General features: G+C 53.1%; 1 protein-coding gene and 1 long non-coding RNA gene across 10 annotated transcripts in view; one reads left to right on the forward strand and one right to left on the reverse strand.

Annotated features, from left to right (window-relative positions):
• Nucleotides 1–9994, reverse strand: part of PCSK6 (proprotein convertase subtilisin/kexin type 6) — a 187454-nt gene extending 177460 nt beyond the window's left edge. For 4 of the 9 annotated variants that reach the window (XM_089906643.1, XM_089906648.1, XM_089906650.1 and 1 more), the window contains exon 1: nucleotides 9646–9993. In XM_089906643.1, coding sequence (XP_089762769.1) covers nucleotides 9646–9936 — 291 coding nt within the window. In that variant the 5' untranslated portion in view covers nucleotides 9937–9993. Of the gene's footprint in view, nucleotides 1–9645 lie in introns of all 9 variants that reach the window. The other 5 variants (XM_022554547.2, XM_022554545.2, XM_089906644.1 and 2 more) reach the window with 4 other exon arrangements.
• LOC115803915 (uncharacterized) lies at nucleotides 8197–20099 on the forward strand. Its single transcript, XR_004024712.2, has 2 exons — nucleotides 8197–10240; nucleotides 19880–20099. It is a non-coding gene; the product is annotated as an uncharacterized LOC115803915 (long non-coding RNA).
• Nucleotides 20100–24656: the final 4557 nt, after the last annotated feature.

The raw sequence follows: 24656 nt of genomic DNA on the forward strand, positions 1-24656 counted from the left end.
GACCTAGGAGCAAACTAGAGCATCACGGGCCCGGCTCCTCCCCATGCATCAGTGCAGAGCCGGGAGCTGCCTGCTGAGCGTGACTCTGAGAAGCAAGGGATTAAGATAAAAGGTGTGGGTGGAGATGGTTCGGTCCAGACACCGAGAGGAGCCTGACCTTGCTCGGTCACAATGCTCACATCCTGCCCTCCACTGAAAGGCTCTCACAGGGCAGGGGCCACGTTTTCCTTATCTCTGAGGGCCCAGCACCCGCACACGCGCACATAACAAACACTGGCTGAATAAATGAGGGCGTGTCTGCTGGGCCCAGGCTGCCCTGGGAAGATGGCTCTGCCATCAGAGAAGCAGCAGAATCGGACCTCATCTCAGAGGGCAACCAGAGAGCCGATGTGGACTGAGGCACCACAAAGTCCAGAGCCCAGTGGCAGAAACACACAAGCCAGCAGACAGGGTCAGGATGATGGAGGCTTGGGAGCCCAGAGGGCACATCTGCAGAGCTGGGGAAGTCAGGTCCGGCCACAGACAGCCAGGAAGGATGAGGCGCTGACCAGGTGGGCAGGGGAAAGCCATCCTAGGCAGAAAGAACAGCACAAGGAAGCTGAAAGGGAAGCAAGTGCACAAAGTGAGGGGATCAGCGGGGCCGGAGCAGAAGGCAGTGGACTGGGCCTGCATGGCATGGACGGGTGAGAGGCCCAGGCCTGTGCCGGGCAGTGGTGGGGAGAAGCCGGGGGGAACCTAAGAGCCATCCAGGAGGCCAAAGAGACAAGCTTGGTTATGGACAGGACAGGAGGCGTGGGAGCAGGGGAGCAGTGGTGACTTCCAGGCCTTGAGCTTCCGGTGGACGGTGGTCCCCCCTGTGGACAGGGACACACAGAGAGGAGGAGGTTCGCAGCAAAGGAGGATCAGTCCCGTGGAGAATGTGCAGACTCTGAGGGACTGCGTGTGGCATCCTAGGGAGGGGTTGGTTTTTTTCCCTCCACGTGGAGAACTGTGAGTCTCAGTGCTGATGAGAAGGAGCCAGCGCAGGCTACTCAGGATGGAACACGTCACCTCCAGCACCCTGTGTGCACATAAGCAGGTGGCAGGAAGGAGGGACAGCGGCTGGCGGGTCTGTCCGCTGCTCACCCTTGTTTGAGACACAGAGGTGAGGTTCCTCTGCCAGAGGGGAGGACGGGGCAGGCGAGCCGAATGGGAGGGCTTTGGGCCCTGGCCTGTCAGTCACCGGTTAATAACCTGCAGCAAGTCACACTTAACCGGACCTGAGGTCTCTTCACAGTAAAACAGGCCCTGTGACACCTGCCTGCAGGTTGGTATGAGGCTCCGTGGGCGACAGCACTCCCAGGGAATTGCCCGCCAGGCGCAAGCACACGCCAGGGCCTCCAGTCAGTGCGAGGCCATGCCACAGTCCAAGCTGGAAAGGAGATGGCGCCCACAAGCGCAGTCAGAAGGCCTCCCTGGGCAGGGTGATGGGAGGAGCAGGGGGAGGGTATCAGCGCCTGGCTGGGCTGGGTTAGACCGGAGGAACTACGTTTTAGAGGCAAGATCTGTGCAGAGACTCAGAGACCCCGAGGATCCCGGAGTATTCCCCAGGATGTGGACAGTCCTGCAAAGCCCAAGACCAGGGAGGGGGCCCCAGACAGTCCTCAGGCTCTCTCACCCCATCAGCAGCTGTGTTTCTCATTTGCACCCTTGGTTTCTACCTAGAGAAGCTCAAGCCCTCCCAAGGGACCAGACAGCCAAGCCAGCCACCCCGGCCTGGTTCTGAGTCCCCCTCGGACGCTGTCCTTGGGAGCTCTCCCGGCTCCATGTGCTGCAACTCAGCCTGGCACACATCTCTCCACCGCCGCCCCCATCAAATAAAACCCTGTCCACTTTGATCTATTACCATCCAAATAAAGATAGCAAATGGGAAGGTGTGATACTACACAAGCTTCACAATCCCAATTTTGTTTGTACCCCCAGCCCCAGCTCACACCAGAACCTCTCCCTTGCCATTTGCAGGCCAGCCACCAGCATGGCTCCTGGTTCAGAGCATAAAAGACAGCCTCCAGCCGAAAATCAATACCAGAGAACTATGCTGCAGGTGACTGAGGAAGCGGCAGGACTTCCCCTTGCCCCTTCCAAGCCCCCAACACTCCCTGGAACAAGTTCTGGCTCATTATTTTAACACCCGGCTAAAGCTTCAGCTTGTTTTCAGTTGTAGGAACAAGCCGTCCGCAGCATGACGATTTTCCTCTGTTGACAAGTGAATAACAAAGGCCCACCTGAAATTCTGAGCCAGGTATGCTCCACTCAGCAGCTATTTTAAGTAAAACTATTTAAGGCAAGTTCAACATCACTGAAGGCTCTTAGATCTTTTAGGGCCCTGACAGCCAGCCTACCGCTTTATGTTCAGGCTCAGAGCCAACAAATTAGCTCAATTCCCCAGGCAAAGCAGAAACGTAAGGGCAAGCGTGGTGCCTCAGTGCCACCTTAAAGGTAAACATCACTTCTAAGAGCTGCAGACGTTGAGCTGCTGTGATGTGGTCTGTGCAAGTGGCTTGTTGCCTTTCTCTTCACGTGAATAAACAACTTGTCTTTTCTCAGTCATTAATGTCAAAGGTAACGATGCAGGTTGGAGTGAGGCCACCTCTGCCACAAAATGACCTGAGGGAGAAAGAAGCCTGGCAGAGGGAGAAGGCAGTGGCCAGCAGCAGGGTTCCCGGGCTCTGGGTCCAGCTCTTTCCCAACAGCCCCGTGAGTTGCAGCCAGGCATTGTTTCCCTAGGTCACCATTTCCTTGACAAGTGGATCAGCCCAGCCTGGGGAGTGTAAAGCACGGGCTTCTCACACTGGGCCCACAGCTACCTGTATGCCCACAGGTGGCCCAGGAACACAGTGGTATGTGTGTATGATGTGCATTTTTCTTTTCTTTTTCCCCCCTTTAACATTTCATGTGTATCTCTGTGTATGTGCACATGTGTAGGTGTACATGTATACCCGTATAAATATGCACATGTGTATATGCATGTACATATGGATGTCTGTATACAAGGGTGTGTATATATTTATTTATTTATTTATTTATTTATTTATTATGGCTGCGCTGGGTCTTCTTTGCTATGTGCGGGCCCTCCCCAGTTGCAGCGAGCGGGGGCCACTCCTTGCTGCAGTGTGTGGACCTCTCACCACAGCGGTCTCTCCTGTTACGGAGCGCAGGCTCCAGGCACGCGGGCCCCAGCAGTTGTGGAACGTGGGCTCAGCAGTTGTGGCTTGCGGGCCCCAGAGCACAGGCTCAGCAGCCGTGACCCTCAGGCCCAGCTGCTCCGCGGCACGTGGGATCCCCCCAGACCAGGGCTCCAACCCTTGTCCCTCACGTTGGCAGACAGATTTTTAACCACTGTGCCACCAGGGAAGTCCCTACAAGTGCATATATTACATATATGTCTACAAAGTGCATGAAGAATTAGAACACTGCAGATGAAGTTTGAAATTCTACTACTAACTAGAATTTGCTGTGGATCCTTCCAGCCCAAGCTTCTATACTTTTACTACATGTGTAAACATTCATAAATATTACAGAATGGCTCAGTGTTTTTTTAAGTTTACATAAATACTATTACATTGTACATGGGCAACGTGCCTCTTTCACTCAACATTATTTCTGACATTTATCTGTGTAGATACATGCCTAGCTCACTCATTTCTAAGTATTGCTGAGTACCCCATGGTGTGGCTATTTCGATATGTCTCTCCATTCTTCTGCTGATGGATATTTAGGTTGTGTTTCCCTTCGTTTAAAAATGCCCCTGTGTTCATTCTGGTACAAGTCTCCCGGTGCACCTGTGCAAGAGTTTCTTATGACAAAGCTGAGATGTGGACTTGCTGATGTGACCTGACCCCAGATTACTCTCCAAGTAGTTGTCCCCATTTCCACTCTGTCAGCAGCATCTGAAAGTTCTAGCTCCTCTACAGCCTTGGCAACACTTCATACTAACACGTTCCCAGTCTGCCAATCAGATAGGTGTGAAATGGGATTATCGCCTGAAGCTGCATTGCCCCAACAGCTCCCGGGGAGGCTAGGCATCTTTTCTCATCCGGGTTTCTTTTTCATTCAATTCCCTATTCATATGCCTCTCCATTTTTCTACCTGGCATTTATCCTTTTTCTTATTGATTTATAACTTTTTAAATAATCTACACATTAATCTGTTATATGTTATAAATACTTTTCCTACTCTCTTATTTGCTTTTCAACTGTTATGAAGCCTTTATTATACAGAACTTTTAATGGATCAATCTCTTCCCTTTTTTATTTGATCTTTCTGCATCTTGTTTAAGAAATCTTTTCCTTTCTCAACCCTCCTACGCTGTTGGTGGGAATGTAAATTGGTACAGCCAGTATGGAGAACAGTATGAAGGTTCCTCAAAAAACTAAAAATAGAACTACCATATGATCCAGCAATCCCACTCCTGGGCATTCATCTGGACAAAACTCTAATTCAAAAAGATACATGCACCCCTATATTCATAGCAGCACTACTCACAATAGCCAAGACACAGAAACAACCTAAATGTCCATCAACAAAAGAATGGATAAAGAAGATGTGGTACATATATACAATGGAATATTACTCAGCCATAAAACAAGAATGAAGTAATGCCATTTGCAGCAACAGGGATGGACCTAGAGATTATCATACTAAGTAAGTCAGAAAGAGAAAGACAAATACCATACGATATCACTTATATGTAGAATCTAAAATATGACACAAATGAACTTATCTACGAAACAGAAACAGACTCACAGACATAGAAAACAGACTGGTAGTTGCCAAGGAGGCGGGAGGTGGGGGAGGGATGGATTGGGAGTTTGGGGTTAGCAGATGCAAACTATTATACATAGGATGGATAAACGACAAGGTCTTGCTGTATAGCACAGGGAACTATAACCAATCTCCTGGGATAAACCATAAGGGAAAAGAATATGAAAAAGAATGTATATATAAGTGAATCACTCTGCTGTAGAGCAGAAATTAACAAAACACTGAAAATCAACTATAATTCAGTAAAATAAGTTTTTTTTAAAAAAGGAATCCTTTCCTTTCCCTATGTCATAAAGGCCTTCCATGGCAGTTACACATTCAGGCTCTCATTCCATCTGGAGTTTGTTGTTATGGAGTGTGAGGTGAGGGTCTGGCTGCCCTTCCCTGCAGAGAGTCGGCCCTCTCAGCACCGTTTACTGAACTGCCCAGACTTCCCATCCACATGAGCCTCTTCTGCTTACATACAAGCTCCCACATATGCCTGGGTTGGAGTCAACTCCACCGATGGACCAGACCATCACTGGGCCAAGGCGGAGCTGCTGTGATCACCAAGGCTTATGGTGGCAGAGACGCTGCCCATCTCCCTTCTCAGAGTCGTCTCTGGTATTCCAAGACCCTACTCTTCCTTTGTGTGATTTCATACTCCATATCAAAACCTATCAGCACTTAGGTTGCTTCCATGTCCTGGCTATTGGAAACAGAGCTGCAGTGAACATTGTGGTACATGACTCTTTTTGAATTATGGTTTTCTCAGGGTATATGCCCAGTAGTGGGATTGCTGGGTCATATGGTAGTTCTATTTTTAGTTTTTTAAGGAACCTCCATACTGTTCTCCATAGTGGCTGTATCAATTTACATTCCCAGCAACAGTGCAAGAGGGTTCCCTTTTCTCCACACCCTCTCTAGCATTTATTGTTTGCAGATTTTTTGATGATGGCCTTCTGACTGGTGTGAGGTGATACCTCATTGCAGTTTTGATTTGCATTTCTCTAATGATTAGTGATGTTGAGCATCCTTTCATGTGTTTGTTGGCAATCTATATATCTTCAGATGAATGGATAAAGAACATGTGGCACATATATACAATGGAATATTACTCAGCCATAAAAAGAAATGAAATTGAGTTATTTGTAGTGAGGTGGATGGACCTAGACTCTGTCATACATAGTGAAATAAGTCAGAAAGAGAAAAACAAATACCGGATGCTAACACATATATGTGGAATCTAAAACAGAAGATGGTTCTGAAGAACCTAGGGACAGGACAGGAACAAAGATGCAGACATAGAAAATGGACTTGAGGACATGGGGAGGGGGAAGGGTAAGCTGGGACAAAGTGAGAGAGAGGCATGGACATATATACACTACCAAGTGTAAAACAGATAGCTAGTGGGAAGCAGCCGCATAGCACAGGGAGATCAGTTCAGTGCTTTGTGACCACCTAGAGGGGTGGGATAGGGAGGATGGCAGGGAGACGCAAGAGGGAGAAGATATGGGGATATATGTATACGTATAGCTGATTCACTTTGTTACAAAGCAGAAACTAACACACCATTGTAAAGCAATTATACTCCAATAAAAATGTTAAAATAATTTTTTTAATTAAAAAAATACTTTGTTAAAAAAAATGAAGTAATACCACATGGTTTGAACAGTAAATGCCAATATGTCAAATTCCACTATTAAAAGATAAAAATTCCCAAACTGTCAAAATCAAAAATAAATAAATAGCTCATACCTGGCTTAAAAAAAAAAACAAAACCTATGGGTACCACAACTAGACGACACTGAATTTACACGTTAATTCAGGGGACCTGTGACAGTCAGCCCTCCCATTAAGAACATAATCTGTCTCTCCATCATTCAGGCCTTCTTTCTCCCAATGCTTCTTTAAATGTTTTGTAATCTTCTCCACGAAAGTCTCGCGCTACTCTAAGATTTATTCCTAAGTCTCTAACAGTGCCTATGCTGCAGGGAATTATAATTCCTCTCATCTTTGCAGCTGTGGCCACTGTCGGGCAGCTCCTGTTGATCAAGCACCCACTCAACTCTCTCATTAGTTGGTCTCCAGGTTCTCTCGGATTATCCTTGTGGCTAATTTTGTCATCTGTCAAGAGTGACATTTGACTCTTCCCAATTTTTATTCCTTTTTTTGTAAATTGTGTTGCATTATCTGGGGCCCCCAGGGCCAAAAGAGGCTCATTTGTCTTGTTCCTGATGATGCATATTTTTAAATGGAGCGGATCCAGAGCCTTTATCAGACTCTGAAGAGGACCCACAATTCAAGAAAGGTGAAAAACCACTGGTCTAATTTACCTTTGCACCACATAAAATAAACAGAATCAGGTTATCAATTGTATGAAAGAAAGAAAGTAAAGCAATGAAGCCAGAACTTGAGCGCAGCAAAGACTCAGGAGAAAAAGGGTCAGGGCAGGTACCGGGCATAACACTAACTGCCCATGAAGGGTTTGGGGAAAGAGTCACCCAAAGGAGACCTGGGACCAGAGAACGCAGCAGGAGACGAAGTGGACGAATCGTAACTGTTGGAGGTGACACACTCTTATTGTGTGAACACAAACAGCTTCCAGCCCGCGCTTCACCGCAGTTCACTCACCCATAAATCAAAGCGAATAATATCTACATCTTATTTATGAGTCACAAATTCTCCTGGCTGAAAAAGGCAAATAAGGTTTTTAAAGAGTTCTTAGTGAATAGGTAGAAGGTGGAGTGCTCCAGGCCTTTTCCACATTAGCAATGCACTTGGGGGAGGTGGGCAGGAAAGCGGGTTTGGGAATAAAGAATAACAGGCCCTCCTTGAGTAACTGCAAGTGCGCGTGCGCGCGCGCGCGCGCACACGCACACACACACACACACACACACACTCGCCTGACACAGCTCGTATCCCAAACCAACCAGCCCCTCCGTTTGAGAGTGCCTCCAGCAGCAGCCCCAGAAGCACGCCCACCAGGCTGAGCGACCACGTTGTGTGCAGTCCACCCTGGCTGCCCTGGACCAAGTGGGGAGACCCTGAAATGCTCCCCCAGAAGGTCCCGGGTGGAGGGGTGCACACCCTGAGCAAACTTCTCTCCCACAGGCAAAGTGAGGACTGCGGACTTCATGCACAAGCAACTCAGTGAGTCAGACAGAAATTGTTTCAAAGATCGGGCGTGGCCAGGGGACTGGCATTTCTGATCCCCAAGGACAGGAGTCATGAGGGGGAGTCACCATGCCTCTCTCCTGCAATGTCCAGGAGCTCTCCACTCAACTTCAGTTCCCCTCTGCTCATTTAATTGTAAGAGCCAGAAACCCAGGCACTTTGTAATTTGTAATTTGCCACGCCATTTAAGAGTCACTTTTAGCAGAAGACAAATTGCTGGACCATCTGGGCAGAGCAGCCAAGTTTAGCAGGAGCTGGGGCCCTAAGCCAACAGGGCAAGCAAGGCGCCGGATGGACCCTGAGGAGCCCCTTCTTCAGTCTGGACCATGAACCAGGGAGACTTAGGAACCACAGGGAGAATTGAAGCCAGTGCTACCCAAATGCAAATCTTAAATCACAGGATGTTTGGACAGACTTGAGTGGTCAAAATACAACAAAAAAAGATATACAAAGGATGTGATGGGTTCTTTCAGACACACTCTAACCTGCGGTGTGAAGTACAGCTGCAGCAGGTAGAATCCACTTTTCCCAAAGGTGGCACATCTCATATTAGCAGCATCTGGACTAGACTCAGGATGCAAAGAGATGTCATTTACATTAGGGCCGCACCACACTTTGCTGGCTTCTGTCACGGATAACGATGAAACTGAATTTAACGCCACTTGGCAGTAGGGCTTGAGTTATGAGCGCGCACGTCCCTGTCACTCCATTTGATCCTCTAAGTGTGTAGTTTGTAGGAGACTTGTTCACTGCACAGAGAGGTCCACTGGTAGGACCGCACATTTGAGGCTGCTGCGGCCCCTCCCCCCGCCATAAATCAGGATCAACCTGCCCCACTGCCACCCTGCAGGGTTGGAGCTGGAAAAAGGGACCGGCCACCGAGGTCCTTTGGAGTTATGCAGCCTCTGTGCCCGGAGTTTGTCCCCTCTTGCTAACTGACAGCAGTCCTGAGGGCGAGGCCACGGGAGGACGCCTGGCTCCCCGGCCAGGGTCAGGCCCGGCAGGTGCCCTGCGGCCAGAAAACACAGGATCGTCGCAACCACTGCGCACGTACGCACTGTCACTGTCCGGACAGATGGAGAAGACAGGAAGTGACTTGCCTAAGGTCATACATCTGGTCCGCAGAGAACTACCATCAGAACCCCGCGCGGAGGCCCAGAAACAAAGCCAACTCCCTCCACCCCCGCCGTCGCCGCCAGAAGCCTGGAGGGGTTTCAAACGCGGGACCGCAGCCTCCGACCCTCGGCGCGACTGCCCGGTCCCGCGCCTCCCGGGCGCAGACACCGGCCGCCCTCCCTCCGGGAGTCGCGGACACCTAGGGAGCGCACGTCACCCCCGCAACCGCCTGCCCCTCCGGCGCGCGCACAAGTTCCTGAGCCCCGCGCACAGGTTCCTGAGCCCCGCGCGGCCCGTCGAGGTCAGAGGGCCCGGCGCGGAGAGGCCGGGGTCGGCGGCGGGACAAGCTCGGGGGACACGGAGGACGGCTCCCGCCACGGGCTCCCCTCCCGCGCGGCTGGGCAGGTGCCCGCGCCCGGGGCGCTGACCCCATAGCGCCGGGCCTGCCCCGGCGTCCCCGCCGAGGGCCCCGCGCGCCGCGCTCCCAGGCGACTCCCTGCAGGGCGGCCCCTCGCGCCGCGCCCGCCGGAGGCCGGGAAAGTTTCGGGCGCGCGGGCCGGTCGCACTCACCTGGCCCAAGTTGAGGTAGCCGTGCGCCGCGGCCACGCGGTCCGCGGCGCCCGGGCCGCCCAGCACTTGCACCGCCCAGTGGTTGGTGTAGACGGGGCGCGGCGGCGGCGGCGCGGAGCAGGCGGCGGGCAGCGCGAGCAGCAGCAGCCAGCGCCAGGGGCGCGGCGCGAGCGGCCGGAGCCCGGGCCCGCCGGCGCCCGCCGTGTCCGTGTCGGTGTCCGCGTCCCAGGCGGCGGCGGGGGCCCGGGGCGGCGGCCGGGGCCCTGGCGCGGGCGGCGCGCGCGGAGGCATGGTAACGACAGGCTCGCTCGGCGCCCGAGCGGCGAGTGCGCCAGGGGGTGGGGTGCCGCCTTTTAAAGCCGCTCCGCGCCGGAGAAGCGCCGCCGCCGCCGCTGCGGGCGGGAGCGAGGGAGGAGGGGACGGCCGCCGCGCGTTCCCGCCCGCGCGGCCCGGCGGCGCCCTGGCCCGCGCTCAGCGGCCCGCACCCCACCTTCGCGAGGCCGGGGCGAAGCTCCCGCTTGGAACTTCCCGCAGACTTCGGGGGCCCTCGGGACACGCGTTCCACTGGCGTCCGGGAGGGCCCGGGTCGTCTCAGGTGAGTCCCGTTCCCAGCCTGGCGGGCTGGGGGCCGGCGCCCCCCTCCGGTAGGGCAGCCTGGCAGCCTGGGGGCTTCATTTGCCTGATGGTGTTTTGACCTGCGTGCGAGGCCTTGCTCTTGCTCTTCCCTGCGTGAGACAAGCGGCTCGCCCTAGGTCCTGGATTCTGGGGGAAGAAGCCACAAGGAAAGACAGGTCAGGGCCCGTTCAGAGCTAGGCCTGATGGAAGGGGCTTGGTGAGGGGGGCAAAGACGTTTGGCAGATTAGCTGGCTTCGGGAGGAACCTCGGGGGACAGCCCCCAGGTTGCAGCCCACTGGGGGGTAGACGGTGCTGTGGATCCCAAGCTGTCCAGTTCCTAGCTGTGTGATCCTGGGCAAGTTGCTGTCCTTTCTGAGCACTGGGCTCCACCTGTGATTGCGGGTGACAGTAGTTATCTACCCCGTGGGGCTGTTTAGGGCATGACATGAGCGCTGGCCTTGCAATCGGATGTTGATAAATGTTATATGAGCGCAGGGCCTGCCGCATGGTAGGTGATCACCAGCTGTGTAGACTCTTAAAAGCTCCCGCTGACCTGGGACCAGTCAGTGGGAAAGTAAGTGGAATCATCTTGGCCCCTGCTGCCTGGAGCAGCCTAGAATCCAACAGAGACTTATTTGGTGCACCTGGAGAGCTGTAGAAATGTTCACACCTGCAACAGGTGAATGGCAGGATCTCTTCTCCCATTCCTCCCAAGGGGTGTTGGTCCCAACTGGCCACATGTGGAAAGCAAGCCTTTATTACCCTGATTACTACCGGCTGGTGAAGAAACAAAAACTAGGCCAGCAAGGCCTTGAGGTGGGAAGGGAATCGTGCCCTGATGGTCTGTCTCCAGGAGCAGCCCCTTGCCTTCGGGCTGCTGTAGAGAGCTCACTGTGCGAGACTGTGGCGTGGCAGGTGGAAAGGTCGGTGACGAGGGGCAGGAGCAGGTGGGGACAGAGCAGGACCCATGCCGATGGCTTCCCCGGGTCCTTTCCAGCCTCACTCTCAGGAGCCCTTCGGTTTCGTAACCCACATGATTCATCCTTTCTGCTGGCGTGAGTCACCCCAGTGGAGGTGGGAGAACAGGGACCAGCCAAATTCTTGTTCACAAGTGCTCCTGCCAGGGGCCCCTCTGGAACCTGGGGACTGAATTCCCACACTTTCTTCCCTTTTCTGCACTAAAGCAGTTTGTCCTCCCTTTCCTCCCCTGGCCAAGTGGGCTCAGCCCACGATGCAGAATGCAGGCCCTGAGTTTCCCTCCTGCAGATGGCCTCACCCTGCCCACGTGAGAGACAGAGGCCCTAGCACAGGCTGGGCTGCCCTGCGGGAAATCGCACTGCCCTGGCAGGGCAGAAACAGTACCCAGAACCCACAGCCTGTCTCTTCCCAATGCCACCCTGGCTGCCCACAGAGGAGGGACACTGGATTAAAGGCCTCCCTCTGTCACTTACCAGCAATACACTTGTCACCTTTCTGGCCCCTGTTGGCCAGACTGTCCCTCGACCCTGTCCTGGACCTTGTGTTGTACTCCTTCAAGTACGTGACCCTCTTCAAGCTAAGGCTACACTGCACATAATCTAAGTTATTATGAAGCGGCTCATGTGTCCCCAGAGGATACTGCCAAAGCAGCAGTGATTTTGACAGAGATAAGGGTTTTTCCATAATAATTTAGTAGATTCAGGGATTCAGCCCACTGAACTGAGAGGAGACTAAAATGCATCTGAATTTTTATTTGGAGGGATCCGAATTTATTTTATTAATAGATCTGCTCATTTGGGGCTAAACTTTCCATTTATTGTGGATGTGCCCAGACAGTATCTTGGCTTCAATTTTGTCGGGAGCCCAGCTTCCCAAAATGAACATCTTAAAGCACCTGCTGTGGGTTGCGCGTTGATTTACAAGGTGACAGGACAGCTTGATCCCAGAAGGACCAGCCCTTTGCACTGTGACTGGATCTGCAATAAGACCTGCCTCGTCTTCCTGTAGGGACAGGGTTTACCACTCACTCCAGCTCCAGCTCTCCAGATGGCCCTTGAGGGCCACACAGCTCTGTAGGGACGGGGGGTGGGGCCTGCTGCTTCCCTAGTCTGAGGTCAGCAGGCCTGCGGATGGACAGGACATAGACCACAAAGGTGACTGGAGCCAGGAAATTTTTCGGCTTTTTAAAAAAATTTTATTGTTTTTTAAAATTATTTTTTGGTCACACTACACGGCATGTGGGATCTTAGTTCCCTGACCAGGGATAGAACCCACACACCCTGCACTGGAAGCGCGGAATCTTAACCACTTCAGAAGGAGGCAATTTCTGGATCAAATTCTGTTTCAACACACCCCAAGTGGCTATGTGAAGTCTTCTGCTATCAAGTGGTCCGGGCAGTACTGGGCACCCCTTGGCCCCAGCTGTGTAATCCTGTACTTGCTGAGAAGGGATCAATGGTGGGCATGAGAACACGTAATTCAGTAACATCTTCCCAGTGATGCCACCTCCTCTTGTCTGATTTGGGAAGACACTGGCGTAAATATCACATCTTTGTACTGGCATTTTCTTAAACTTCTGAAGGGAAGTTTTCTAAAACTTTGGAAGTGTGCTAGGTTCGGTAGGTTTAGGTTAGGGTGGCATCCCTCAAAGAATGTTTGATGGGCACCACCTCCAGGATGTGGGAGAAGAGCACGCACTCAGCAGAGCTTCCCTGCTACTTGTGTGCAACCCCGAGCAAAGTTATTCCAGTATCCTCTGCCAAAATGGCAGTAACGATGCTGTACCGATGCAGGGGATCTGCGGAGCCAGTCAAAGCTGACAGGGGCCAAGCCCCTTGCCCAGCCTGGCACCAAGTACACGCTGAGCAAATGGTGACACCGGTGACCACTGCTGCCGCCGGGCACCAGGAGCTTCCAGTGGGGTAAGATGAGCAAGGCTGCACACTCTGTCCCTCTGTGGGGTTCACGGGCACATAAATGTCCTGTCCTTCCACCAGGCCTAGTTGCACATTTCCTCACATCTTAACATCCCTGAAATCGGGGAAAATCTCACAGTCCGTGTCTTGTGATCACCACTGGCCTGGACCGAAATTGACTTCTTCCTGAGAGGATTTGTGTTTGCTCCCGCCAGTGGTCTGGGACACAGCTTCTGAGACCCCTTGGGGACCACATGGGTGGTGTGACCCCCCGCTGAGAACCAGCTTATGGTTCAAATGATCAGTACAAGCGTTTCTCCCTGCCTCCACCATGGCCAGGGGAGAGGCCAGGGGGCTCCCTGCTGTCCCTCTCTGGTGGTGGGTTTATTTCTCATCTTCTCCTGCACCAACGGTGCAGCCTTTCACTGGCACGGCTTCATGGAAGAGTCCCCATGACACTTCCCAACTTGGACACTTTTCCTTTCTCAGTAATATGTCAAATCCTGATGCATCTTCCACTTAAGGGTGTCTCTTGGATTTGATGAATATGGCATTAATGCCTCTAAGACATATTGCAGTAAAGATGCCTATTTGACTCTCTCAAATGTATTTGATGTTTCTTTTTGTCGCATCTATTAACATTCTACAGCAGAGGTACAGAAAGTGCCGTGTTTTTAATGAAAATCTGTTTTGACTCCTTCGGCAAAGCAAAGGTCTCCCATTGCCTGGCTAGTGTGAATTTTCAAATTCTACCCTTCTCTCAGGAGAACGCCTGGATGGTTTAGACTACACAGCATTCAGAGGTGTGAGGCCCGATGGGACGCATTCTGTAGAGCTGACAGCCCTGCCACCAAGCCTGGATAACACACATGGTCCCTAGCCTGGGGGGACAGGAGAGGCTGACACAGACGCCACACAGTGAGTGGGCCTGTGATGAGAGTGGGCCCGCAAAAGAGAAGACCACTGCCTCCTTCCACCCCTTCCACACACACCCCGTCTCCTCACCCCCCCACCCCCGGTCCCGAGAAAGCATCCAGGCCCAGGGCTTCTACAAACCAGGGGTCCCCCAAATGACTCCAAGTCTTTTCACCCCAAATCCTTCTCGCTCTGGTGGGTCAGGGGTCTTCCCTTTCCGTCTTGCTCCACCTTCCACTCTGTGTTATTGCCAGTTTATCTCATCATCTCTTCAGTGTGGGCTCTGATTCATATTGGGCTTTACTCCTTTCGAGGGGAGGGATTGACCATCTTGGGGGGTGCGTGGAACAGCTCTCTGCCCACCCCACTCCCACCCACTCTTTGCCTCTCTGGTTAGACTCTCCCTTTATACCTAGATCTTCGTTGTCTTAAGAGTCTTGTGGAAACTGCTTCTCTGGCAAAACAATTATCCTGAATCTAGCAATTATGTATCTCAGTGTTCCTTTCATAAACTCGCAGGCAAAAATTTAGTGTCAAACAAGGAATTTAGGAGCAAAACAGCTGAAACTCCCTCAGAAGCTCTTCCCAACTAAGAATGAAAGCTTTGCCGTTTCTCTGTTTTCCCTTCTTGCCTTGGCTCCCAGGAGGCTCAGCGCCCCATGTGATAGAAAACCACAATGGTTTACTTCCTCCTTGCCGCAGCAGTTAGGATGCCTCTGGTTACAAGTACTGGAATATCCAGGTAAAAGGCACGTGGACAATAAAGATGACTCACTATCCCATGAACAGGAATTTGGTGAGAGCTGGATCCAGGGTTGTTAATTCAGCAGCTCAGTGATAGCAGGGCTCAAGATAGCCTTCCTGTCCTTTGCCTGGCCTTCTCCTCACGGACAGAGACAACTGCCCCACACTGGGGCATCTCAAGATGGCCTCCAAGGAAGGAATGGCAGGAGCAACCTTCCCTCTCCTGACTGTCTCATCTCCTTAGGGGAACACACCCAATGTCCAGTCCATTTCACCTCAGGCCCCACTGACCCGAACTGGATCACAAACCCTCCCCCTCCCAGGTAGTCATTGACAGAGTAAGCGGGGTCACCCACGTTGGTTTGCATCAGTCTTGGTTTTCCTCCTGGGGAAACATCACCACCCCAGACTGAGCAAAATCAAGAGATCTGCTAGCAAGATGCCAGTCCAGGAAGGCTGCTGGCTGGGCCTACCATCTCCTCCCCTCCCTTTCTATTCCATCACCTTCATATAGATTCAGACTGCAAATGCATATTTATTGAAAGGAAGAACAGAAAGGAGGAGGGAGGGAAGGAAGAGCCCCCCCCATGCCAAGCAGACCCCCAGGATCGCACTGCATTTTACCCGAGCCCAGCAGACGGGCAGCGGGATCTGCGTCTTATTCCTGGGTGAGGACATCATTCCTTTGATGCCAGGATGAGTTTTGGCTTCGTTGCCTGAGTACTCTTTCCAAGTGAGAATAAATTAGGAACTTGGGCTCCGCCCCCCACACTCTCTGCAAATTGAGCGAGGCACAAGCTGGAGAGAAGAGCTCGAAATCCAGTCCTTTCTAGACAACCATTGTCTCGGGAACCCGAGTGTATAAAGAGATAATGGGCAACGTGCATCTCAGGGGCCGGGCTGGGTGCAGCAGAGGAACTGGCTGCTGCAGCCGGAGGCAGCAACGCAGTCGGTCACTCCTCTGTCCCCCCGCCCCCTCCAAGCTGCCCCTCCCTGGTTGCCCCTCCCTGGTTCCTCAGGGAGCCCTCCCACCCCCACCCCCACCCCGTGGGCTCCTGCTCTGGCAACTGCGCACACTCATCTTTTCCTCTCCCAGATCCTTCCCCTCATCTGCACGTTTCCCAGCGCCCCGCCCCCCACCCTAAACAGGCTCCCTCACCCCCCACCCCAGGCCCTGGAGAAGGTCACCTGGCTCTTCACCTAAGGGTCACTCTGCGCCTGGCTCTCCGTTGAGTCGGCACCTGCGACCGCAGCCGACGGCGGATGGAGAACCAGCCACCCGTCTCCCTGACATGCGCCATCCACACCTCTGCAGTCGTGCAAATCCCCATGCTCCTTTCTCCACCTCCCACCCTGTCCCCACCCTCACTCTCCCGAGGCCCCGCGTCTTTCTTCTCAGGGGAAACCGTCCTCTCCCACTGCACCCGTGGGCTCTGTCTCCCAACCCTGCTGCCCGAGGGGGCCCCGCTCCTGCCAAGGAACCCACTCCCTTCCTGGGCGCCCCCCTGCGCCCGCCACCCACCCGCCCGCCCCGCCACGTGGTTCTTCAAGGGTGTCCCTGCACCAGCTGCTGAGTTCTCTCTTTGCTGCTGTGATTCCAGCATCTTTAAAACAGCAATAACAACGAACTCTCCAGCTACCCTCCCATTTTTCTTCCTCCCTTTATAGAAAAACAAAACTCTCAAAAAGTTGTCTCCACCCAGTGTCTCAGTTTCTCTCTGGCGCTCTCAAACCCATGCCAATCAGATCACCCCTCACTGCCTGAAGCCACACCCTGCTTGCTGTCACCACTGCCCCGGGTGGCTAGAGGCCCGGGGCCAGTTCTCAGCCCTGGTCCCCGGAGCCCTTCCTGCAGCATGTGGACCACTCATCCCTGAAGCCTTTCCCACGTGGCCTCCGGGACACCCCTCCCCACCGCGCTGGTCCCCACCGCGCTGGTCCCCCCAGCACAGAGGCTGCTCCTCAGTCTCCCCTGCTGGTTCTTCTTAGCATCAAGGGCCCCAAGCCCCAGTTCTGGGCTTCCTCCCTCTCCGCCACCCACCCACCTCCACCGCCCCACCGGAGACATCAGTCATTTTCATCATTGCGGGTGCCCATTACCAGCTGATGGTTCCCAACCTGTGTCACCAGCTTGGACGTCACACCTGAGCTCCAGACACTGAGGACATCTCCCCTCTGTGTCTAAGGCTCATCACACAAACTGAGCTCCTGCTCTTCCCAGCCCCCTAACCCACCCCCAGATTTCCTATCATGGTAAAGGGCAGCCCCAAAGCCTGCAGCCCCCTCGACCCCTCCCCGAGTCTAGGCTCTCAGGGAATCTGGTCATTTCTACGTTGGAAATCCATCCAGAGCCTGAGTACTTCTCACCACTCCCACTGCTACCGCCCTGGGCCAGGCCACGCCCACATGTCCCCTGGTATAACTCAGCAGTCTCCTAAATGCCCTCCCTATTCTGCCCTTGCCCCTGGCATCAGCCCTCAACACGAGGGTCATGTGAAACAGAGTCACATAGGCCACTCCCCAGCTTAGAGTCCTTCCAGGCTCACACAGAGCAAAACCAAAGTCCTTGCAGCCCCAGAGGTCCCTTACAACCCACCCCAGCCTCCACCCCCACCATGCACAGCCCGTTGGTCAGATATTGGAAGAGCGTTGAACTGGATGGTTTGAGCTTCCTGGAGGAAGTGACTTTTAAGCTGAGCTCAAAGAAATAAACAGGAAATACCTAGATGAGCAGACATCAGTCAGGTCTAAGTAGGAAAACAGAGACTGCACCAAGTGTTTACAGTGGAGGGAACTGGTGACATGGATGATGGAAGAGCTGAGATGGGGGAGGGAGGGGCAACCCGACATTAACACCGACCCCCCCCCCCCCCGTATCACCCGGCTCCAGGCAAAGCGCCTGGCAGTTGGTCGGCATGTGCAAAGGCCCTGGGGCAGGAGGAAGGTGGTGTGGTGGGAGAGCTGGAAGAGAAGCAAAGGGGCAGGGGCATTGATAGTGAAAGGAGGGTGGCCTGAGAGGGGACACGAGGCCAGGCTGGGGCAGCTTCACCAGCCCTGGCAAGAATTTGGACTTAATGCCAAGAGGAGTGGAAAGCAGAGGAGAGACGCTCCCGCTGTTGCGACCAGCCAAGCCTCATGGCTCTCTGCAGCCCTTCCCATCTTCAGAAGGACACACTTTGGGTCCCACACCTTTAGCTCTTTACTCAACACCCTCACTGTCTCTGGTCTCTTAAAAACACCAGCCTGCTCACCTCCACCCTGCCCAGACCCTGGCCTCAAACGTTCCCTGTGACATCCATGGAAGTGTTGTTCCCTCACCTGGCTCCTGCCTGGCTCCCCATCCTTCCCCACCCCCTGGGCTTCCGTCCCAGCGGAGGCCTCACCTTGCACACACAGGCTGTCAGGATAACTTCCAACCTGGCTCTCTGCTCCAGCTCACTGCCCCTCTAACCCCACCACCAACCTGAGGCTTGGTTCCCACGTGCTCTTGGGAGCCTACTAATAAGACCACTGTGAATGTTTGCAGCCAACAGGGTGGAGACCAAACTCCATAAGGCAGAGCCTTCATGGCCTTAGCAAGCTGGCGCTGTCTTTCTTGCTCTTCCTGCCCCATCGTGGGCCAACCACCTTCCCAACCACCTTCCCAGATGGACCAGCCCTTCAGGCCCAGGCTGCTTGGATTTCGACACCTCCTCCCTGGGTGTGCCTTTCTCCCCTCCCCGCCCCCACATGCAAATTCCTCCTGCCGCAGGGCACCTCCTCTGTGAAGCCTTCCTTCACCAAAAGCACCCCTCCCATGCCCCAGCCCTCTCCCTCTCGTCCCCAGGCAGAACTGCTCACCTGGCTGTGCTGCCTTATGTTCCGGTTCTGGAATCTCTCACACCCAGCTCGGTGCCGACTGGGGGCTGAGTCTCAGAAGCTGCTTTCCAGTTCTTGGGGCTCCCTGGACCTCCCTTTCCTCCCTGGTAGGAAGAAGCCTCAGACCTGGTGCCCTTTCCCTGTACAAACAAGCTAGAACCTCCTTCTGGGGTTTCCTACAGCAGTCTATTCCAGAACCTTGGAGGAGAATAAGCTAGTCTGACGTGGGCAGGTAGGACTGTGAAGGGAATCCTACAGGTTTAAAAACAATCCATTGGAGCCCTGGGTTTTTCCTATAAATATGATTGCTGTCATCCTAAATGTCACACCATCCAGGTTATCTATCCCTCAGTATCAGGTGACAATGATTTTCCTAAAAGAATCACGACCAGAAGACCTGACTGTAGGTGGCCAAGAGCAGCAGCAGATCCAGGGCCAAGGGCAGTAGAGCCGGGTCTCATTGACGCCAAGCAGCCCTAGGACCAGGGCAGGCATTGGGCTTGCCGAGCCGGGGCTGCAGGAGTGCAGAGGGGTTTTATGACAAGTCGGTGTATCACGTGAAACAAGGGGCCTAGAGACAAGAGAAGCCTGGTGATCACAGGCCCTGAGAAGCAAGACGCAAAGGTACCCACGTTCCTTTCCACATGCTGCTTCAATTTTCTGCTGACCTGAACATAGCTTCCTGCAGCATTGCCCTGGTGCGGGCCCCGGAGTCCGGTCTCAGGCAGGGCGGGGCAGCGGGCAGTGGGGTGGGCTCTGGGTAGTGGGTGGAATCCAGCCCAGTGCTTGCTGGCTGTGTCACTTTGGACAGGTCACCTGGCCTGCTAGGCCTCAGTTTCCTGCGCTGTAGATGAGACTTAAAATGGCCCCTCCATGGAGAGTAGGCAAGGTCATTCATGCAGGGCCAGGACCTCAGGGCAGCCAGCAGGCTGGCAGCAAAGCTCCTGAGACGTGTGTCTCTGGTTTGGCAGATGCTGGCAGGGGTTGTGGTGACAGCAGAAGCGTGGGGTGGCAGGGCACTGTGCCGAGTTACATTTAGATGTTACTAAAACCTAAATGGTTACTGTTATCTTGCTTGGATCTATGTGGTGAATTTCGGGCTTCCAAAAATCCACTTGAGGCTTTTTATATACTCACTATTTATAGTCTAAACTCTCCCAAATCCCCAACCCAGCCAAAATCATTCCTGCTGTTTTCCCTCCACCCAGACGCACTAGCAGCAGAGAAGACGGCAGCGTGAACTGCGGCCCCAGCAAGCCCAGCACTCTTTCTCCTCGGGGAGCGAGACCCAGGAACACCTCTGCCCTGTGCGGGGCCACTGGCCACCATGTCCAGTCCCACCAACAACGCCACCAAGCCTGCCGTTCCATACGGTCATTTCCAAAAGGTGGAAAATTTGGTAACCAAACAATATTTCTGTTACCCATACGATTTTGCGTCTAGCTCTCTTCTTCTGGATCAGGGCTAATTCCCTTATTATTTTTCTTTCTCCTGAGCCCCTTTTACCCCAATCCTGTAAGGTGATTTTTCATTACAAACCAGCAGCGTGCTCCCTACAAGCATGTAGTCATCATGGGTCACAGGTCATCACCCTCGTTCTCTCAGTCCCCACCCTTGGGAACCTTCTCGCTCACAGCCAAGATGCTGCGCCTCTCAGGTCAAACTTCATGGAGGGCTTGGGGCACAAGCAGTACCACAGACAGCACAGCAGGAAGTGAGCTCAGGTCCTGTCTCCTGGAACAGGCAGGGGAGGGTCTGGACAGAGCAGATGCCCAGACAGGAGAAGGAGAGGCAGTGGAGCACTGTGGTTAGAGCAGAGATTCTTGAACTGACCATCTAGGTTCTCATTCCAGCTCTGCCATTCCTAGCTGTGTGACCTCAGGCAAGTCAGTTAACCTCTCTGGGCCTAGGTTTTCCCAACTGAGGATAAAATGGGCACAAAATTTGTGTTCACCTCAAATGAGTCAATGTAGATAAAGTGCTCTGACTTGTGCCCTGCGCTTAGACAGCATCACGTAAGAGGTGTGATTATGAGGCCAGACATCTGATTGCTACCTGTAAACACATGCTGCAGAAGTCTGTGTGCGGCTGTGTGAGCACAAATGTGCTCCAGGCCGGCCAGCCCCATGGCGCCGCTCCACGGAGACAGATGCTCCACATCCCAGACACAGAAGGAGCATGCGGCGCACAGACAGCCCCAGGGCCATCAGGAGGGAGCTAGGCAAGGAAGGAAGGAGGAAGTGGGGGCCAAGGAAGGCAGGACAAAGGGGGGGCAAGGAAGAGAAACACTCATGTCCTACTGAGGCCTCTGCCAGGCTTCCACGTACATCTGTGTCTCATTTGTTTTTAAAGCCGCCCCGTACAGTGGTTATGATTCCTCCCGTTTTACAGATAGAAGTGAATGTTGTAGTCAGGGTGGAGGGGTGGTTGTGAAGGCACAAGACAAAGGTGGAGAAGGAAGCCAAGTCACGCCCAGAGGTGCCTGTCCTGTCCCGCAGACAGTGAGCGAGATCCCTGGATGACGGGCAAGGCCCGCGAGGCCTGGAGGGCAGGGAAGCAGAACCCTCCCCTGGTCCACCTGGGGGTCGGCAGAAACGGGCGACAGGCCTGGGGAAGTCACTGGCTGATGGTGACCATCTGTGCCATCCTCACCCCAGGGCTGTGCTCCTGGGCACTCAGGGTCCCTCCAGAACTGCCCCCGGGGTCAGCAGGCTACACTGTTGCCCCTAGAGGAGACAGAGGAGGGAGGAGCCGTGTCTGGAGCAGCCGGCCCAGGGAGGCCAGGAGGGAGGCCAGGGTTTCCAAGCTGGGGAACCCCTGGGTGGGGTGCCCACCAGCCCCGGAGCTGCCTCCACTCTCTGCCTGTGTCACCTCCCTGTCAGAGGAACTCAAGAAAGTGAGTGCCCTGGATGGGGGCAAAACTGGTCCTTTGGGACACAAAGCCCGAGGATGCACCCACACCCCATGGCCTTCCTCCAGAGGCAGCAGCATGGCCACATCTGAGGACGGGCACCGCCCACCAGCCCAGGGTGCACATTTCCACAGAGCAGTTGCAGGACTAGCTGGTAGGCTTGCAGATGAATGCTAGATGCCCAGTTAAATTTGAATTTCAGATAAACAATGAAAAAACTTTTCAGTATAAATATATCCCACACAATAGTTGGGATATACTTATACCAATTATTTATCTGAAATTCCAACTTACCTGGCTGTCCTGTAATTTTCTTTGCTAAATCTGGCAACTTTACACGGGGACCAAATGCTTCAGCTGGAATTGGGGAGGGCAGGGTATCACTAATACTTTAAAAATGAAGTGCCAGGCGAAGGTTTTGGTTTAAAAATTCAGAACACCTTCTGATGGGGCCAGGAATCAGGGCAATGCAAACCATTAAGTGTCTTGCTTTCACCTTTTTGATGCCTCCCTACTGAAGGACAAGGCACTCTGTCTATCAAGGGTCTAGAAACATCTTTCTGCCCCCAATGTCTGTTTAGAAGGCAACCCCCTGCCAGTGGTATTTGGAAATTGAATTATACCTTCTTTTTTAAAACAGAAGAGAAAAAGTCTTCTCTCCGGGGCAGCATTCACATGCCCATGAGCTCTGTCATCAAGTATGAATATTCTCTTAAAAATAAAAATTATGGTGTACTTAAAAAGGAGCATGTTATGTCAGCACTGGTGATAAGACAATTTATTACAGTCTACAAAAAGAAGGCTCTAATGATGTGGTGGAAGCTGGCTCAGTGGGCTGTAAATTATAAGCCATTCTCTCACTGGTGGAAATAAATCCTCCTGTCAAGTCACTGCGCTCCCCTTGTCGGCCACGGGCTGCGAAGCGGCAGTAACTACATGCCTGTCACCTGGGGAGCAGCCCCACTCCACCCCTTGGGGGTCCCCCCACTAGTCCACACAAACCTCCCACAACCTCTAGTCACATCTTTGGGACACATGTCCTTTTTGACATGAAAAAATAACAACTGTTTATGGTCTTCTAATAGGCAAAACAAAAAAGAGAAAGAGAGAGGAAGGGAGGGAGGGAGGGAGGGAGGGAGGGAGGGAGGGAGGAAGGAAGGAAGGAAGGAAGGAAGGAAGGAAGGAAGGAAGGAAGGAAGGAAGGAAGGAGAAGGGAAGGAAGAAAACAGAATGCAGAGTTCACTGGGAGAGGAGCAGGATTCGAGATCAGAAGGCCTCACTGGACACCCTGCTTTGAGGGAAACGCCCTTCCCTCCTGAGCCAGGCTTTCCCCGGCTGGAAAATGAAGGACTTGGGCTGAAGGGCAGACCGACAGGGACTGCTGTTCCCACAGGTGCTGTGCTCCCATGCGGTGATGAGCCTCCTGAGCGGGAGGGGTTCAAGAACAGCTGGGGCAGCACCTGCTGGAGATGGTGAGGAGGGGCCTCCTTCACCCTCCAGGAAGCTGAGCTCACACTGACTCCCAGGGCCAGCTCCCCAATTCCAGAACTCAGTGTAAAGAGCCTCAAGTCCCACCCACCCACCTCTGGCAGAGCTGGTGAGTGCCCCACATCTTCCCCTCCAGTGGCCTTACCACTGTTCAAAAGCGAGCTGTGCAATCAGCCCCTTCCCCTGGAGCCCGCTGTCTGCATCCAGACAGAGATGTGCACACCATGAACAAACAATATGGGTGATTGCTAGGCGATAAATATGACTACATAGGTCTAGTGTGTATGAGCCTGCGGTTAAGTGCTTTCCTAGAATGGCTGAAGGATTAGTTGGCAGGGTTGCCAGACAAATACTAGATGCTGAATTAAATTTGAATTTCAGATAAAGAATGGGAAAAAAATTTTTTTTAAGTAGAAGTATATCCCACACAATAGTTGGGATATACTTATAAAACGATTTGCTATTTATCTGAAATTCCAACTTACCTGGCTGTCCTGTATTTTTATTTGCTAAACCTGGCAACTCTTGATGGGGACCAAATGCTTCAGCTGGAACTGGGGAGGGCAGGGTATCAATAATACTTTAAGAAGTGCCAGGCGAAGGTTTTGGTTTAAAAATTCAGAACACTTTCTGATGGGGCCAGGAATCAAGCTACTCAAATCATTAAAAGTATCTTGCTGAGCTCAGATACAGGCCATTAGGCATCTAGACAGGTTAAAATAACGTAAAAATAAATAAAAACAAAGAAAGACACTGACAGGGAGGGAGATAAGACTAAATGAAACATCTGAGACTACAGTAATAACCCTCGGGGCCTCAGGCAGCAGCATCCATGGGAGAAGTGGTGGCTCGGAAATGGCTCGTGCCAGGGAGGTTTTGCGAGCTGGTGTATCAGGCAGTATTTGGGTGACCCGGGAAGCACCCCTTTGCCTGCCAATCCCCCTTCCATCCTGGCCCCAGCGGGATCTGCCCAGGCCAGGAGTGCCACAGCACCCATTTGCTGTGCTCGTTCCCCGCCCCGCCAGGGTCCTTCCCTGCTCCCGCTACCCACCCTGACACCCCAGCAAAATGGACAATTGTCCAAGTCACAGGCACCCCTCCCAAACAATTCCTATTTCTTCTATTTTGTCATTTCCTTTCACATCTTATCTGTCTTCTTGAGTTTTCAATTGTTTTTCCTCCATTTTCTTGTTACTTATTTTCCCCCCAAAAATGTTTTTCTGATCGTCAGCAAGACACCTGTGCCTATATATAACCCAACGTGAATTCTGTCTGTTGCCCTTTCTGCCCCATGGGACTAGGCACCCGTGAACTTTTCCGTGAACTCTGCTTTGCTGGGGCAGGCGTGGTGAGAGACGCAGCACGTGGGGCAGCTCGGACACCAGGCAGGAGGCCGTGGGGACACACACCGTGCTTTGCAAGGAGGAGTCCAGGAGTAATGTCAACAGCACTGTCTTCTAGTCCAAAAGAGGGGGCAGGGTTAAGGGTTAGCGACTGCAGTTCTACATTAACCAGCCCTTCTGGGGATCTATAGAATAATGACAATGTTTGGGACTGTCGGTGTCAAGGCTGTAAGCAGTCCTAGG

The sequence above is a fragment of the Delphinapterus leucas genome, chromosome 2 (assembly GCF_059928025.1).
Source record: "Delphinapterus leucas isolate spDelLeu-1000000601 "Yukka" chromosome 2, BTC_Dleu_Yukka2, whole genome shotgun sequence".
Classification (NCBI taxonomy): Eukaryota; Metazoa; Chordata; class Mammalia; order Artiodactyla; family Monodontidae; genus Delphinapterus; species Delphinapterus leucas.